General features: G+C 33.0%; 1 protein-coding gene across 1 annotated transcript; it reads right to left on the bottom strand.

The window, feature by feature from the left end:
* Nucleotides 1-765: 765 nt before the first annotated feature.
* On the bottom strand, nucleotides 766-8849 carry LOC110628106 (flowering time control protein FPA). Its single transcript, XM_021774601.2, has 4 exons — nucleotides 8654-8849; nucleotides 8223-8558; nucleotides 3644-4845; nucleotides 766-2461 (listed from the first exon to the last, which is right to left on the bottom strand). Exons 1-4 carry the CDS (start codon nucleotides 8654-8656, stop codon nucleotides 1204-1206), a joined length of 2799 nt encoding a protein of 932 aa, XP_021630293.1. The 5' UTR covers nucleotides 8657-8849; the 3' UTR covers nucleotides 766-1203.
* Nucleotides 8850-17163: the final 8314 nt, after the last annotated feature.

Below are 17163 nucleotides of genomic sequence, written 5' to 3'. Positions count from 1 at the left end.
ATAATAAGAATTTCAAAATAACATGCCTGAATAGAGGCCAAATTTGCAAAATTGCTGTCGCCTGCATAAAAGTCCTAAGCAGTGGTAAGGAAAAAAATTAATTAATCATTGAATTCTGCATAATTTCTACATAAATGCAGCTAAACCCATAAAATCAGCGGACTAGCCCAAATGGCATTTTCAGCATAATTTGGTGCCAGTTGCCTACTGGGTTGTGGCGTGTTTGGATTTGGATTTGAATTTGGTATTTTTCTGGATTTAGGCTCTTGTGTTCTTTAGGCTATCGGTTTGGTATCTTGCTATTGGATTTCGACTTTGCCTATTTTGAATAATTTCAATGCAATCTACTTTTGCATGGTTAAAAAAAAGGCCGAATATTAAATTAATTTAAAACTAAATGAAATTTATTTTTGAGGAAAAAAAAAGGAAACTAAGTCCCTAAAACATTTCATTAAAGTCTAAATAAAGTCCAATTTAACCTTTTTAAAAAACTCTAAATTATTTCTTTTAAGTTAAATAAGTCATAACCTAACAAAGTATTATTTTTTAATAATAAAATATTTCTAACAATAATTATTTTTCTTTTTAAATTAAATCAAATAATAAAATAAAAATTCAAGAATAAAAGTAGTAAATACTTTCAAAGGGCCTTTCCTTTCAGGAAATGTTATTTCTTTGGAATGCACACACCCATGGCAACGGGTACTGTTAACTGTAAGCTGTTTCTGCCGTTTTGTCTCTAGAAAACCGCAGCAATAGAAATCCTAGAACCAACAACATACTTTTAGAAAAGCTTGGTAGTAGGTTACTTGAAATCCTAAAAACATAGAACGAGTAAAAATCTTTGAGACCACAGGACTAGTATTGACTCAAAAATCCTAGGAAATCATCTGATAGCACGAGTTGGTGCAGCCAAGGAGCCAAAATAGCTTAAATTTTCTGGTATTCAACAAAGTGACAGATTGACTAGTTCCCACCTTACTAAATCAAGTAAAAAGAAAGTAAACAAGTAGCACACCAAGTGATACTACCTCAGGCACAGCAAATTTGCCATCAGCGAACCTCTACTAATGTAATGATGCATAGCACTACTTGCAAGGGTATTTTTGCCATTCTCTGAAGACAAACCATTTTGGTCCACTTCATCCACATGGGAATGGATACGGATGAAACCAATGTATCTGATAACTGGGCGAGCACCAGTCAAGTTCCTTTTCCCTGTTGAATCTGTTGAAGAAGAGCTGCTGCCAGCTGTAATGTTGCTTGCAGTCGTTTTTGTGGATCCCCATCTTCGGCTTCTTGCGTACTAGTACTTGGTATCTGAGGATTTGCTGAAGTCCCCGGCTGAACGTCCCTTTGAAGTGAGGCTGGTACTGCTTTGGGCACATTTGATGCCTGAAGATGATGCTGCTGTTGCTGCTGCAACTGTTGTTGTTGACCAAACTGCGATGTTGGAATCTCTGAAGCTACTCGATTATTCTGTAAACCATGCGTTTGTGCTGTTCTAAACTGGTTCTCCAGTTGATTCATTGTGTTCCCATGCCTAATATCTTCTCCCACGGATACATTTGCATTGCTCCCTGGTTGTCTCTGCCCAAGAAGAGATGAAGCCAATTGTGCAAGTTGTTGTGGTTGCAAGGCAGCAGTAGGCAGAGACAGAGGAACCGAGGATTTATTCTCCATAAGGGATGGCTTGCCGGTTCCAGATAACGGATTACTTGACATGCCAGCTGCATGAAGAGCCACGTCATCCTCTTGCACAGCCCTTGGAATAACTGAGTGATGCTCCTGGGCTGTATCAATTGCAGCATTGGATGCTTGTGAAGGTGTATTTCTGTTACCAGGAAAAGAGTTCTGCCGATGGTGAGGAGACCAGTTGGGTCCAGGCATGGGGTTCCGCTGTTGAAGTTGGTAATCATGCCTACTCTCATTGTAAGAATCAGACATCCTTCCGGCAGCATGGGCTGAACCTGAAAATGCTGCAGGTGGACCTGATGTAGACACATCCCTTAAAAAGGACGGATCACCTCCCGACCTGGCCAAATCTGGAAAAGATCCCATTGGACGAAAATGACCTGAAGGTGTGGATGGCTTTGTGTACTGTGCATCCCCATGAAAAGACAATAGTTCCCTTTTCTCATTCGAATAGTTAAGAGACCCAAAATTTGATCCGGGAAGTTCTAATCTCAAAACAACACCAGAAATACATAGTTTCCCCGGTACTCTCAGTACTTTCTCTGCAAAATCAGATGGGGGTACAAGAAACAAGGTAGTCTTATCATCTAATTTAGCAACTGCAGCTCGCTGCTTCTCCTCAAGATAATGCATGAATTCATTATAGTACCCGATGTCAGCATCACTAGCAGGGGCAAAAAAGACCACCCAAGCAGAAGCTGCTTGATAGTAGTGCTTCGCAAGCATGTCTAGACCAGTCCTCGCAGTGCAATCCAGAAATTCAGGTCTGGAGCATAAATGTCATTGTCAAACAGTAATTTCAAATTGCAAATCAATTAGAGGGGAAAAAAATAAAGAAGAATAAGGCAGAACAACACAAGGTGAGTGGTCAAATTATTAACAATCACAAAGCTGCAACAGGTGAGCTCACAAAGAACTACTCAGGCATGTTAACAATATCCAAAAAACGGCATTTATCATCCTTGTAAGACGTCCACAGTGCATGAGGCTTCCCACTATAGAAGTGTCAGAAGATGTTTACGTGACCTGAACCTTGCTGTTGCACCAAAGCCACCCTCCCACATCATTGTTGTATATGATTTTTTTTAAAATACTCTACCACTTACACATTTGAAGATCAAATTTGGCAAGTACTTTTTATTTTCAACTTAAAGAGAAGTTCATGATCAGATTCGATCCATGAACAAAATTTGATATCTGGAAAATTTTAGCCTCATAATTAGTGAGTGCTCAGCTAAATAGCATGATGCCAGAACAGATGAGAAATCCAATTTAAAACATATTTCTCAGTTATAAGGGCCGCCAAAATTTCTGGACAAAATGAATGCAACTTGTCATATCGACAATTGAGCACCCTCATATGTCATGGTCATGAAGAACAAAATGCAAGCATTTTTTTCCGGGATGCCCCGTCATCTTTGATTTGCACTTTTCTTTTGGGAATAAAACCACTCAAAATTTAAGTATTTTTTATTTGCAACTTAAAGAGAAGTTCATAAAAAAAATTTAATATCAGGACAAATTTAGCCTTGAAATTAGCGAGTGCTCAGCCAAATAGCATGATGATAGAATCAAACGAATAGTCCAACCTAGAACTCATGTTTTCTCAGTGATAAAAGACAGCCAAAATTTCCAGACAAAATAAAATGATATGCCTCCATGCAACTCATAATATCGAGCACCCTCACATGTCATGATCACGAAGAACAAAATGGAAGTACTTTGTTCCTGGATGCCCAGTTGGATGCACCTTTCTTTTGGGACAAAACCACCCACAAGAACATAATAAAGCAACGAGAAAACAATGCATTCATGTAAAGAACTAGTACACCTGTCAAACTGGCATCTTAATTGCTGCAGATAGATAAAGCAAGCTTTGGAAGGGATCACTAAGCTGGAGTTAAAGCAAATAGAAAAAGCCAAAAAAAAAAAGGCATTCAATACTTACAACATGATGTCCAAGGATTTTCCTACAGGAAAGCCGCGAGCATGACAAACAGGAGTTCCTCCCTTTGCTATAGTTCCTTCCCATTTCCATAGATTCAACGAGGACTGTTCTGGCTCAGGAGTGATTCTTTTCCTCTCAACAGGATTTGAAGGCATAGAACCAGAGCCAATCTGGACATTGTCATAAGAAGCTTTCCAGCGATCACTCCGTTCCCCAAGGGGAAGAGATAAAGTGCTTAGGTGGTCAGAGTTTGGTTTATATCCATAGTTCTTATCAAGGAACTCAGGTTGGGGAAAATCAGATAATGGTCTTGGAAAAGCTCGTTTCTCCTCTTCTAGTTCAGAGAAAGGATATTCTGGAAGCTCTTTATCAGGAGGAAAGGAGCCTGTCTTCAATTTTTTGGCTCCATGGAACACATAGGAATCTTCTGGCAAGTCCCATGGTTCTTCATAAAATGAAGCCTTCGGAGGAAATTTATGGGGTAATTCATCAAAGTGAGGGCCCCTTTCTCTTGCAGGACTGCCACGCCGTTCATACACATCTGGTGGTGGTCCTAGTTCTTCCCCAAACCTCCAATTATCAAATGTGTTGCTTCCACCAGGATGCAACATGCCCTTCCTGTTAAAGCCATGGACATCAGAGTCTGGATCCAAGTTTGACATAAAACGAGGAGATCTAATGCTGGGATCTGACATTAAGCTTCCAAAATTCCTATCCTGCCGAAAGTTCTCAGAAGTTCCTGAGTGACCATTTGACCTATAATGTGGAGAGAGATGTGTCCTCCCACTACTCGATGAGCCAGATTCACTCTTGGCAAAACAAATATGTACACGAGGATTCCCAAATAATTTTCCCTGAAGGGTTTCTTTTGCCCTGCATGCTGCCGTTAAGCTCCTAAACCGAACAAAAGCATAACTACGACCAGGAAATACAGTGATCTTTTCAATCTCACCAAATGGTGAAAAAGCCTTTCTTAAGATCATTTCATCTACCTTCAATAAGGCTGGAAAACCAATCCATAACACTTCACTAGGTTCTGCACTTTTATCATTTATCTTGGATTTGTCAACATAATAAGGATCAGGACTAGAATTTCTCAATCTAGAGTCCCTTTGAGAGAAAGGGGCTCCTTTTAATGCAGAACGCTGTTCATCTCGCCGTTGCAAGTAATCTTCATCACGTGATGGTGCTGATGACTTCTCCTGAGATAAGAATCACATCAAGATGAGAGACAACCAATCCCTCTTAAGCAGTTAAATGTTATTTGGAATAAACTGAAAGGAGACTAAGTTTCATTGCATGTAAATTTGTTCATTTAATTACAGGCACACCACATTTATCCAAAAAAAATTAACAAGGAAAATGCCATCAAACTTCTGCTCATGAGTAGATCTCACTTCTCCTGCTAACCATACTGAGAGTTCAGATAATTGGTAAGGCAATCATCTTGATCCATGAATTGTAATGTAATGAATAATGGCCAAGCTTGCCCAAATATATGGCTTGCCAATTAGGAGGTAAATTTCACAGAGCTTATTTGTTTATTTATTTATTTTGAAGCTTCACACTTAATACTTGCATTTTCTTGCATATCAGTTTTATACTTCTCTTTAATTGTATAAAATTTTCTCATCTACAAACATAAGCAACTTAAACAAGTAGGAAGGCTGATGACTGGGCTTAAATCAGAAAACAAAAGTCTAGGATTTAGGCAAACTGACATAACCTACAACTGTGCCCCTCTGAAAGCTTCAAGCTGATAATAGTAAGGAAAAATCAGCAAAAATATTTGATAACTAGGAAGGCAAGCTATACTGAAGAGGCTATGGACCAAGCAATATATAACTCATACACACACACACAGACACAGCATGACTTTCCAAAAACATGCACGTGAATAAATTTCCCAGTGCTATGGAAAATGAGGACATCATAATTTGAGGAATTGTGGAAAGAAGCAGCAAGAAAAACAAAATTCTTCTCTTTATGTCTATGACCTTATGTGCTCCATATAATTAGACTTCTTTGCACACACATGAATTCCGATATTTAAGAATAATGGACTATGATCTCAACAGAATTTCTTCTTTCCTAGTGAGTCCCAACAAAATTTGACATACAAACCAAGGTAACGTAAATGCAGCACCTATGGAGATGGATCTGCAGTGATTGGCAACTGAAGCCTATTAGCAAGGCACCTAACCTGCTGGTCTTTATCACATCTGTTGACAAGTTGATTGATTATGAACTAGTACAGAAGCTAATAGAACCCAAAAGCTTGGGTCAAAGACTAATCATATAAGCGTTGTTAATATATATTCCTTCCTGTAGATGTTAACTAAGGTTCCCCGAGATGCAAATAAAGAAGGAGCAGTTAGCCTATCCAGCTCTTTGTTCTGCTAGACTTTCATAAAACATCACGGTATATGCACTTATGACCAAACTGAAGGATTAGCAATAATCATCAACATCATGAAGTACATACCACTGTATAGTTCTACAATATTAATCTCTGCCACCAGGCATAATTCACACATCTTTTCAAGAAGCCACTAAGTCACAATGAACAAATTGCTGCATGTAAAACTTAAATGGTAACCAATGGACTATTATTTTGTATAATACTCTTCCATTTAGAACAATTTGTCTGAATAATGTTAAGAATGCAAAAAGGTTGACAAGTTAGCAGGTAAATTATAATGGATATATGCAGTTGACACAGGCAAAGTATCAGGTTTTCTTTTCATGCTATTGCTTCCTTGTTGTATTTTAGTTAGGATTTTTCCTCCTTGTTAACAACTGCCATTTGAGGAGTGAGGTTGCTTCCATCAACCTGCCAAAGCCCACAAGCTTGGGATGCTTTATGAGTTGCATCACTTTTTTCTTAACAAATGCAATTTGAGCTGCTGTGACTCATCTGGCTGAAAGAAAGATTGAGCATACACAGAACCAGCAAACTATTCTGGAAGCATCTAGAATTCAAATGTTCCTCTACAGCCTGCTATTTGAAATTTTGGCTTCAATGTATGTCTCATCACATGAGCATTTTAAGGTATTATGGGATACTGTTGCAACTATGATGCTTGTGCCTTGTGTTACCTGCCCTGGTGAGGAGAGAACCCTACTATTATTGCGTTATTTGCTGCGTCTAAAGCTTGCCAGATTTGTAAACATTCATTCGAAGATGGAAGGTAAAAGGGCAGTTATTTATAGTTGGGTACTATTATTGTCCAAAGCAAACTAACATTGGTGATATTTAGCTTGCTTTGCATCAAAGAAGAAGCTGAGAAAGGGGACTAAGATGAGAACTGTAATGAATCTCTCACCAAAAGTTAAAATGATCAGCAATAGTTTTCCTTCATCTTATAATTTTGGTTAAACCAAAGAATAATTGTACAATAAGTGTGAAATGCAAAAGTCAGAATTTATAATAAATAGTTGTCTGCTGTAAAGGAAGTGCCACTGAATTCAGTTACCCAAGGATATAGTTGAATTTGAATAACAGTATAACAGTTGGCTAACAATTAATTGCCAATATTATTATAACACAAACATGCACTGGGTCAGTAGTCCATTGCGCAAAAAAAATTTTCAGTATGCTGAATTTAGAAATCAAAAGATAAATAAAATGTGTGGAGAGAGAAAAGCCTTAATTTGAAGTTTTGAACCGTGTGTTTGCTTGCTGTCCATTAATTTATTATTATTAAGCAGACCATATTCTATCAAGAGTTTGACTTCATTAATGACAGTACAATTTATGCTGTTTAGTTAAATTACTTTTCCAATATAGTAATATGATTTTATACTATATTCTTTGTGAAATTACTTGAATTTCTTAGATGGAAGTCCAGGGATAAGCACACAAGAAGGGGAGAACAAAGTGGCAACCTGGAATTATGAGTCTCTGCAATACCAAAGACCAGTTTAAGCCTCGGCAAAGAAATTACAAAAATTGTCAAATTAACCACTATTATTAAACATCCAACGAAGGAACAAACAAACAAACTGCTGCAGCTATGGGATACAGTGCTGTAGTGATGTTGTAATTGGAGTGAGATTGAAAATTAACTGCTAGTGGAAAAATATGGCAAGAGCCTCAGCTGCAGTCACAAGCAAATTGGAAATTCTAAGGGGTTCGCCACTTTTTTTGTTAAGTGGCATTCCTTCTCAGAATAGCATGCCTTTTTAACTTTGTGACATCATGTACCTGTACTGCTTTGGGGTATTACAGATGAATCCTAAAGTTTTTGCCATCACTTATGCTTGAATTATGATGATATTTTTATTCTTGCAACTGAGCAAAAATTCTTAAGTGTAATATATACAAATTAAGTCTCTTCTGGTGACTATTATGATAAAAATTAAATCTCCAGACCAGTTAAAATTTTCACTCTTTTTAATTTATAGGGATTAAAAGTTCTATATCTTTATCACTGAATAATTGAGCTGCAATTATGGGTAGAAAACAATCAATTGAATTAAACTCAAGGGACTAATACATACTTCTAGACAAAGATGCTACAAGATAGATCAAAGAAGACGTGTCGAAAATAACAGAAAAAGGTGGGGCAAAACTAACCGCCTTAGCAAACTCAATTCTAAGCGGATTGCCAGCGAGTGGAAAACCCTGAAGGTCCTTCATGGCCGCAATCGCATCATCTTCCCTCTTAAAATTAATAAATGCATAGCTCCGACCTGGCTGGAAAGCTACGGTATCCAACTCCCCGAAATGCAAAAAGTGATCGGTCAATTCATTTTCCACTAAACTGTGCGACAAATTCCCCACCCATAGGTGCCTCGAAGGCGGATTATTGCTTCGCTTACTACTACTATTACTACTAGTACTGTCTTCGTAGCGAGAAGACCCAAAATCCCTGCGATATCGGTCTCTGCTGCCGCCGACTCCTCGGCTAGCCTGAAAATCACAGAGAAAGAAAGGAATTGCAAGTGTTCGCGAGTAGAGAAGCGTGGAATCAAGATTTTGTGGAAGAAGAGTGGAGGAAAACTGACCATGGCGATTGGCGGCAGTGTTGCGGCTGCAAGAGCGGAGTTTCCTCGGCGAGAAGCCACGCAGCAATAAGAGCAAAAGAGCAAGATTAGAGGCTGAAGATAAGAGTTTGGAATCGAATCCTACTTCCGAGCTGTGGCGGAAGGACGCGAACAAGATTTACGATTTTTTGTTTTAGGGTTTGGCATTGGGATTTAGCTGTTATAGGTAATTTGAATTTTTTTGATAAATTACAATCCAATATTTAATTTTTCTGAAATTAATTAATTTGTCTCTGTTTAAATAATCAATTAAAATATTTGTATATTTTATAAATTTTAATTTTTTATATAAAAAACATTAATTTTTAAATTATTTATTTTATTTAATTTTTATAATTTTAAGTATATATTATTGAATTTATCAAATTTTCAATATTTATATTATTTAATAAATTTAATTTAAAATAAATTAATAAATTTTTAAAAAAATTAGAGACTTAATAATAATTTTTCTTCTTTCCTTCAACTTTTTTATATAAATACTTTATTTTTATCATTTTTATAGAGGAAAAGAAAAGTTAAAATCAACACAAGTATTCTTCAATTTTTAGAATTAATGATTTAGTTGTATTTTAATTCCATCAAAGTAAAAGTGGAATAAGGTTAATTTAAATTTTTTTATCAATTAAGTGCTTTGTATTTTTGTTAAGTGCTAAATAAATTTTAATATAATATAATATTTTGCTTTCAAAAAAAAATATAATATAATATAATTTTTTTAATAATAATATATTATTTAAAATATTAAAATTTTAGTATTTTAATTAATATAAAAAATTTAAAAATACATAAATATAAAAAATAATTTTTAAAATTATAAAAATGAAATTTTATTGCATAAAAAATATTTTTATTATTAAAAACAATATTATATTATATTAAAGCTTATTGACCCTAAGTAAAAATATATAAATTTAATTGATAAAAAAATTAAATTAAATTAAATTTATTTTTATTTTTAAATAAAAATATAGATATTTAATTAAATTTATATCTAATTAATTTATATAAAAGTTGATAATTTTTCTCTTATTAAAAGTTGTTTTTAAGCTTTTAGAGCGCAATGAAAATGTAAATTTTTAGATAGAAGAAAAAGAAGGACGCGAGACAGCAAAGGCTAGGAGTGAGAGTATTCGGTTCAAATTGAAAAAATTGATCGAATTGAATTGATTTAAAATTTTTATTCAGTTTTTTATATATTTTAGTTCAGTTCGGTTTTTAATTTTAAAAATTTCGGTGATTTCGATTTGGTTTGGTTTTGATCAGAAAAAACTGAAAAACTAAATCAAATCGATTAGTAATAATAATATGTTTTTTCAATAATAGAGAGAAATTAAATTATATTAAAATTAAAATATTTTAATTAAATTTTAAAATACTAAAAATAAAGTGTAAAAAATAAAAAATTATTAAAATTCGAAACTGATCAAACCGAACCGAATCGAACCGAATCAGACCGATTCGGTTTGATTCGGTTTCTTACCAAAATCGATTCAATTCGATTTTTATAAACACTAAAATTTCGGTTTTCGGTTTATTCAGTTTGATTCGATTTTAAACCGAACCGACTGAATGCTCACTCTTAGCAAAGGCAATGCTAAGAAACTGAGCAACAGAGCTGAACTCCTTTGCCTTTCCAGAGAGCTTGACATTACTGATTTGTATAGATCTATTTTGCTTTTCTTTGGTTTTTTTGCAGTATTTTTTTTTATTATTCTATTTGTTTTGATTTCATTTAAGAGAGATAATTGATTATTGGTCATGATACAAGCAGTGAATAGATTGTGTTGAAGCAAAACTAACTCTTCAAAATTTTTTTATAATTATATGAAACTGAAAATATATTATTAATTTTTATTTAATGCGCATTACAGATTAAACTTGTGATTTTATTTTTCTTATATATTTTTGTGTATTTTATTTATATTATAATATTATAATAATATATTACTTTATAATAGTTAAATAAAAATTAAAAAAATTCTAAACGACATTATTATTAATTAATTAAAATAAAAAGGATAGTTTTAAAAATATAATTTAACTTAACTTAGCCCATTTCCAACGCAGCGCGAATTTCTATTTGGAGATGGCCCTTGAACGCACGCCAAAATTCTACGGGATTTTGGCGCACCGCTACAGTGTCACGCTATATTTAGCGTGACACTGTAGCCGCGCCATTCTTTTTTTTTTAATTTATAATATAATTTAAAATTTATATCTTTTTCTATTTTTTTAATTATATTATAATTTAAAATTTTTATATATTTTTAATTAAGTTTAATTTTTTTTCATTCTCATAATTTATTATATTTTTAATTTATTTTATATTTTTATAATTATTGAAATTTAATTTAAATTAATATATTCACAATTATTGAAATTTTTTTTGTTTATTTATAAAATAATTGAATATTTTAATATTGAATGAAAATATAAAATATATAAATATTTAGAGTGAATATAGAAAATTATATGAATTTTTGAATGAAATATATAAATAAAATTAAAGTAAAATAAATAATATAATATTAAAGAGAGAGAATAATATAAATAAAATATTTTTTTGGTTAAAATTGGTGTAGAAGATTGAAGAGAATATTGCATCATTTTAGTGCAAAGCATCAAAATAGTGTAAAAAATGGTGCATAGGGTTGGAAATGGCCTTAGAATAAGTAAATTAAATATATAAAAAAAATAAAAATATTTCTAGCTAAGTGAAGAAAACTATGTTAATCAAATTATATAATGAGATATAATAAAGTAATTTACTTTTAATGTTAAAAATACATAATAGTCTTAATAAAATATTCAGTATGTTAGAATTTTAATATTATATTTGTTAATAGACTATAAATTAAAAGAAAATAGTAATTAATCGAACAAATTAAATTAAAATATTTTAAATAATAAGAATATATCTATTATTTTTTAGTCTATCAAAATAGAAGTTAACATGTTATATGTAAATTAAAATATCATATTATAAATTAATTAAATGCATAATATATATATATATATATAAGAAATTATAAACGTTACAATTTAAATATTAGTTTATAAATAATAAATTAAATTATATATTATTTTACTCATTAGTATTTTTAATGGAGGCCATGAAAGTTAAAAAAATAAATTTATTAATATTTTATTCTTTTATGGGCTTTTTAAAAATAATTAATAATAATTTATTATAATAACAAAATATTAAATTTTAATACTTGTCAATTTGATATATTACAATATATTATATAAAAAAAATAACATTTTTAATGAGTAATTGATGTAAAAGTGAATAATATTTAAAAATTATTTATAATATTAAAAAGTGAAATAAAATTTTAATATTATTAGTTTTAAATTTTATCATAATAGTAATTTATTGAATTTACATTAATTTTAATATTTAAAAATTTCAATTAAATTTATAATATATAATCTATATCTATTTAAATTTTAAAGTTAGTAAATAAATATTTATATTTTAAATATACATAAATAATAAGAAAAACAAAATTTTGAAATAAAAATATTAAAATAAATTTCAATTTTGATAATATTAAATTAAGTTATTAGATAACATTTTCAATTTAAAAATCATAAAAATTCTACATAAAAGAAAAAACTTACTAAGTTTATGTAATCTCAATTAATTTTAATAAAGTTAAATAAAATTTATAAATACTAGAATCATAATATACTATTTACTAAAGATATTTTAAAATATCATCTAATTTATTAAATATGTTAATAAAATATTAAATAATTTTAATAATAAATTTATTTAATTTTTAAAAATGAAATCAAAATATTAGAATTTATTTTTGTTAATTTGAAGTTTCTCATGTTAAAATGGATTTTTCTATTAATTTTTAACAAAGGTATAATTGTAAAAATATTATTACTATAGAATATTTTTATAAAAAAAATTAAAGAGCAATTTTAAAGAAGTATAAAGTTTAAAATTTTTATAGATATTAATCCATAATAAAATAAAACCTTTTCCGTTTATTACTATTATAATCAAGAAAATTTAAAAGTAAATTATAATATATTCGTTAAAATTTTATTTAATTAATAAAATAAATCTTAAAAATACATATTTTTATTTTAATAATATCTTTTTTTATTAATTCTATTGTTTTACTTTTCATTTTCATTTCTATATATATATGGTAAATTAATAAAATTTTAAAATGTAAAAAAATATTTATAAATTAAAATATATAATATTTTATTTAATATTATTAATTTAAAATGTAATATTTAATATATAAATTTAATAAAATATTTTAATAAATAAATAATATTTGATGTATAAATTCAATAAAATATTTTAATATATAATATTTAGACATGGGCACGAAGGAGCTATTCCTTTTTTACTCCAAAAAGGCTCTTGATCCTACCAATTGGACAATTGCTTGAAGCTCTGTCAAAGTAGAAAGGACTTTAAAGTCGCATCAGCTTGATGCCGAACAAGAGCAGATATTCTCTAAAGAAAGGAAATGAGAATTTATTAGTAATAAATATTTATTTAATATTATATATGATAAATAAAATTAATTTTAAATAAAAAATAAATTCATTTTTAATATAAAATTTAAATTAAAAGACTATATATATTTTTTAATATTAAATTTTAAAAATTATATTATAATTTAATATTAATTTTTTTATATTTAATTTAATCATTTTAATTATAATTGTAAAAAATTAAAAAAAATTGTCATTATTAAAAATTTAAATATAAATATAAATCAACATAAATATCTAAATTTATTTATCTAATGAGCTTTTTGATAATAATCCACATAACATAACATATAGATTAAAAAAAATTATTTAAAATTAATTGACATTAAGAGGTAAAATTGAGTCAAATTTGAAATAATTGATTTTATTCAAAAATTTAAAATTTAAGATATAAATATAAAAATTCATAAGCAAATAAATCTAAAAAATACTGAACTTAATTAATTTAAAATTTTAATTTATTTTTTTACTCTTCAATTTTTATTGTTAAAATTTTTAATTATTTCGATTTGATTTAATTTTAATTAAAAAAATAAATAAAATCTGTAATACCCGGCTAGATCCCGGCATCGGAATTTCTGCTTTCCGACAGAATCTCGGATGTCGGAACCCTCTAGAAGGGTAAAATCATGTTTTTATAAAATGTTTTTACATGTTTTATGCTTTGAATAAAGAAAGAAATTGAGTTTTGAAAGAAAAGACCAAGGTTGGAAAAGCCAGGTTCGGCCGCCGAACGTTGGTGACTTGCGAGAGCTCTTTTGGCCTCCGAAGGTGGCTGGCCAGCCACCTATAAAAGGTCTCATGTCCGAAAATGGGCGAGTTTTCTTCTCCATTTTCGGGCAAAGGTGAGTCCATACCCTTCCATGGTTAGTTTTGATGTTTTCTTTCAAATCTTTCAAGTTTTTAACAAGCTTTCATCTTGTTTTGAAGTTTTTAAGCTTAAAACCGAAGTTGTGAAGTTTGGAGACTTCCGAAACTCGTTTTCCCCAAATCTCCAAGTTGGGTCACGCTTTCTCTCGATCTTCAAGAGATAAGCGTAGATCCTACCTTTCTTTTATGTTTTATGAAAGTTTTGAGGGATTTTAAGGAGTATTGATGCATGTTTAGGTTAGTTGTATATTGATAGGGTTTATGGTAGTTTAAGGATAAATGCATGTTAAATGTGTTGCTATGTGAATGTTTGTTGGGGTATAGGCTAGTTTTAAGCCCCTATATGCTTAAGAATGTGTTTATGCATGTTTTTGCATGAGCTGGGTTGAGTTGAGAGGTTTGGGGTGGCTGGATGCATGTTTGTGGCTTGAGTTATGCCTTCTGGAGGACCCAGGTTCGGCTGTCGAAGCCATGTTCGGCCGCCGAACCTGCCTGTGGAGGTGGTTTGGCCGCCTAAACTCGCCTCCAAAAGTTTGAACTTTCGGCTCTGGACGGGAGTTTCGGCCGTCGAACCTGCCGCCGAAGGTGGGTGACTTTCGGCTCTGGACAGACTTTCGGCCGTCGAACCCTGCCCCTGAAAATGCCTGACTTTTGGCTCTGGAGGGACTTTCAGCCACCGAACCTGCCGCCGAAAGTGCCCTGTCCAGCCTTCCTTTGCATGTTTTCTATGAATGTTTTATGGTGTTTTAGGGGGTTTTTGGGGAGATGTTTTGTAATACCCGACTAGACCCCGGTATCGGAATTCTCACTTTCCGGCAGAATCTCCGTTGGAATCTGGAATTCGAGGATGTCAGAGTTTCCTAGAAGGGTAAAAGAAAGGTTTTCTAAAATGTTTTTGAATGTTTTTAGGGTTTGGATTAAGAAAACTTGAAGTGTTGAAAAGAAAAGACCAAGGAGGGAAATGCAAAGTTCGGCCGCCGAACCTCACTTTCGGCCGCTGAAGGTGGCTTATTTTCGTTGCCACCGAAACCCAAGTTCAGCTTCCGAAGGTGGTAGAGCTGTGAAGGCAGCTCTGGCTGCCGAAGGTGGTTGACTGGCCACCTATAAAAGGGCCTCTTATCCAGATTTGAGGTGAGTTTTCTCTCTCTTTTTGGGTATAGATGAGTTCTTGACCTCCTTTGATGGATTTCTTGGTTTTCTTTAAAGTTGAGCAAGTTTTAACTAGTTTTCATGTTAGTTTTGAGGTTTTTGAGCAAAGAAGCAAAGTTGTGAGGCTTGGAGGTTTCAGATATGTTTTTCCTTGCATCTCCGAGTTTAGACCATCAATCCTCTTGATCTTCAAGAGGTAAGCATAGATCCTCACCTTTCTTGATGTTTTACCTGAGTTTTGAAGGGTTATTGCATGGTTTATGCATGGTTTGCATGGATAGGGTTTATGTTGATCATAAGCCATATGTGTGTATATGTGTTGTTTATGGGGGTTTAAGCTAGTTCTCAGCCCCTATATGCATGAAGAAGGGTATATGCATGTGTTTGGGAGCTTGTTTGTGAGTTGTGCATGTTTTGGAGAGGTTTTGGAGGCTGGAGACTTAAGGTTGAATCGAGTTCTGTCTTCTTGGAGAACTCAGGTTCGGCCGCCGAAGCAAGGTTTGGCCGCCGAAGCAAGGTTCGGCCGCCGAAGCAAGGTTCGGCCGCCGAAGCAAGGTTCGGCCGCCGAACCCCTTGAGGAGGTTGTTTTGGCTGCCTAAACCCGCCCCCGAAAGTTTGGACTTTCGGCTCTGGAGTGGAGTTTCGGCAGCCGAACATGCAGCCGAAGGTGGTGACTTTCGTCTCTAGAAGGACTTTCGGCTGCCGAACCCTGCCTCCGAAAGTGCCTGACTTTCGACTCTGGAGGGACCTTCGGCCGCCGAACCTGCCGCCGAACCTGCCGCCATAAGTCCCCTGTCCAGCCTTCCTTTGCTTGTTTTTCCATGCATGTTTGAGATGTTTAAGGGGGTTTTTGGGGGAATGTTTAGAGTTATGATAGAGTATGTCGGTACCTCATTTGAGTCCACCTGTGTAGGTTTGGACCCGAGGAACCAAGGAGGCCCTCAATGTTAGCTGGTTCAGAGGTATTCCAGCGTCTACTAGAGGTGAGTAGAACTGAACTATGTTTTAAAGTAATGAAATCCTTTTAGCATGATTCATGCATCACAAATGTCATGATATGTATTAGGTTGTATTGCATTAGTATTCACGAATATGACGCATTGCATAATATGATGTTGATGTGGATGGATGTTGGATGACCCATTGGCTCTTGATATGATATGATATGATATGGTATGGAAGTTCAGGTCGAGGCCTATTCTACGCCCCTGGCACAATTGGTTATGTTATGTATGTTACGTTATGTTAAGAGAAAGCCCAGGCCGAGGCCCATTCTACACCCCTGGCACATTGGATATGGTAGAGGGTCATTGGTGACAAGTCCATCTTTGATATGAATTGTTTGTGATGTGATGCATTTCATGAAAGCATGTTTTATTGATTTTCTTAGTGCTCTACTCACTGGGCTCTAGTAGCTCACCCCTCTCCTTAACCCCCAGGTTGCAGGGCCAGAGATAGTATGGGATTGCTACAGGAGAAAAGGTTATGTAATAGTGGTAGTGGACATGTATTGGAAATGATGTAAAGTCATGTAATGTATATTGATGATAGAATTGTGCTTGGCCCTAGACTGGTAGATCCCTTTTGTACATGATATGTATATGATTATATTTTATAATGATATATGTTGAGGACCAAGCTTAATGTATGAAATGATGACCCATCTAGAGCATTTGATGAGGGCTCTAGTATGGGGTTTAATGTTTACAGAGAAATGTGCATGCACAGGTTAAGCTTGGTAGACGTACAGTTTTAATTTTTTTGTGGAAATCGTTGATCATGTATGGGATTTACCAGGTTTACAGAATGCATAATAGGCTTGCTACGAGTCCCGGCGGCCTTAAGCCGATCTGGATCCTAGCGCCGGTAGCGGTCCGGTCTCCGGGTCGTTACAGATTGGTATCAGAGCCCTAGGT

The sequence above is a fragment of the Manihot esculenta genome, chromosome 12, assembly GCF_001659605.2.
Source record: "Manihot esculenta cultivar AM560-2 chromosome 12, M.esculenta_v8, whole genome shotgun sequence".
NCBI lineage: Eukaryota > Viridiplantae > Streptophyta > Magnoliopsida > Malpighiales > Euphorbiaceae > Manihot > Manihot esculenta.
The sequence above is the reverse complement of the archived record's forward strand: the minus strand, read 5'-3'. Positions and strand labels throughout refer to the sequence as shown.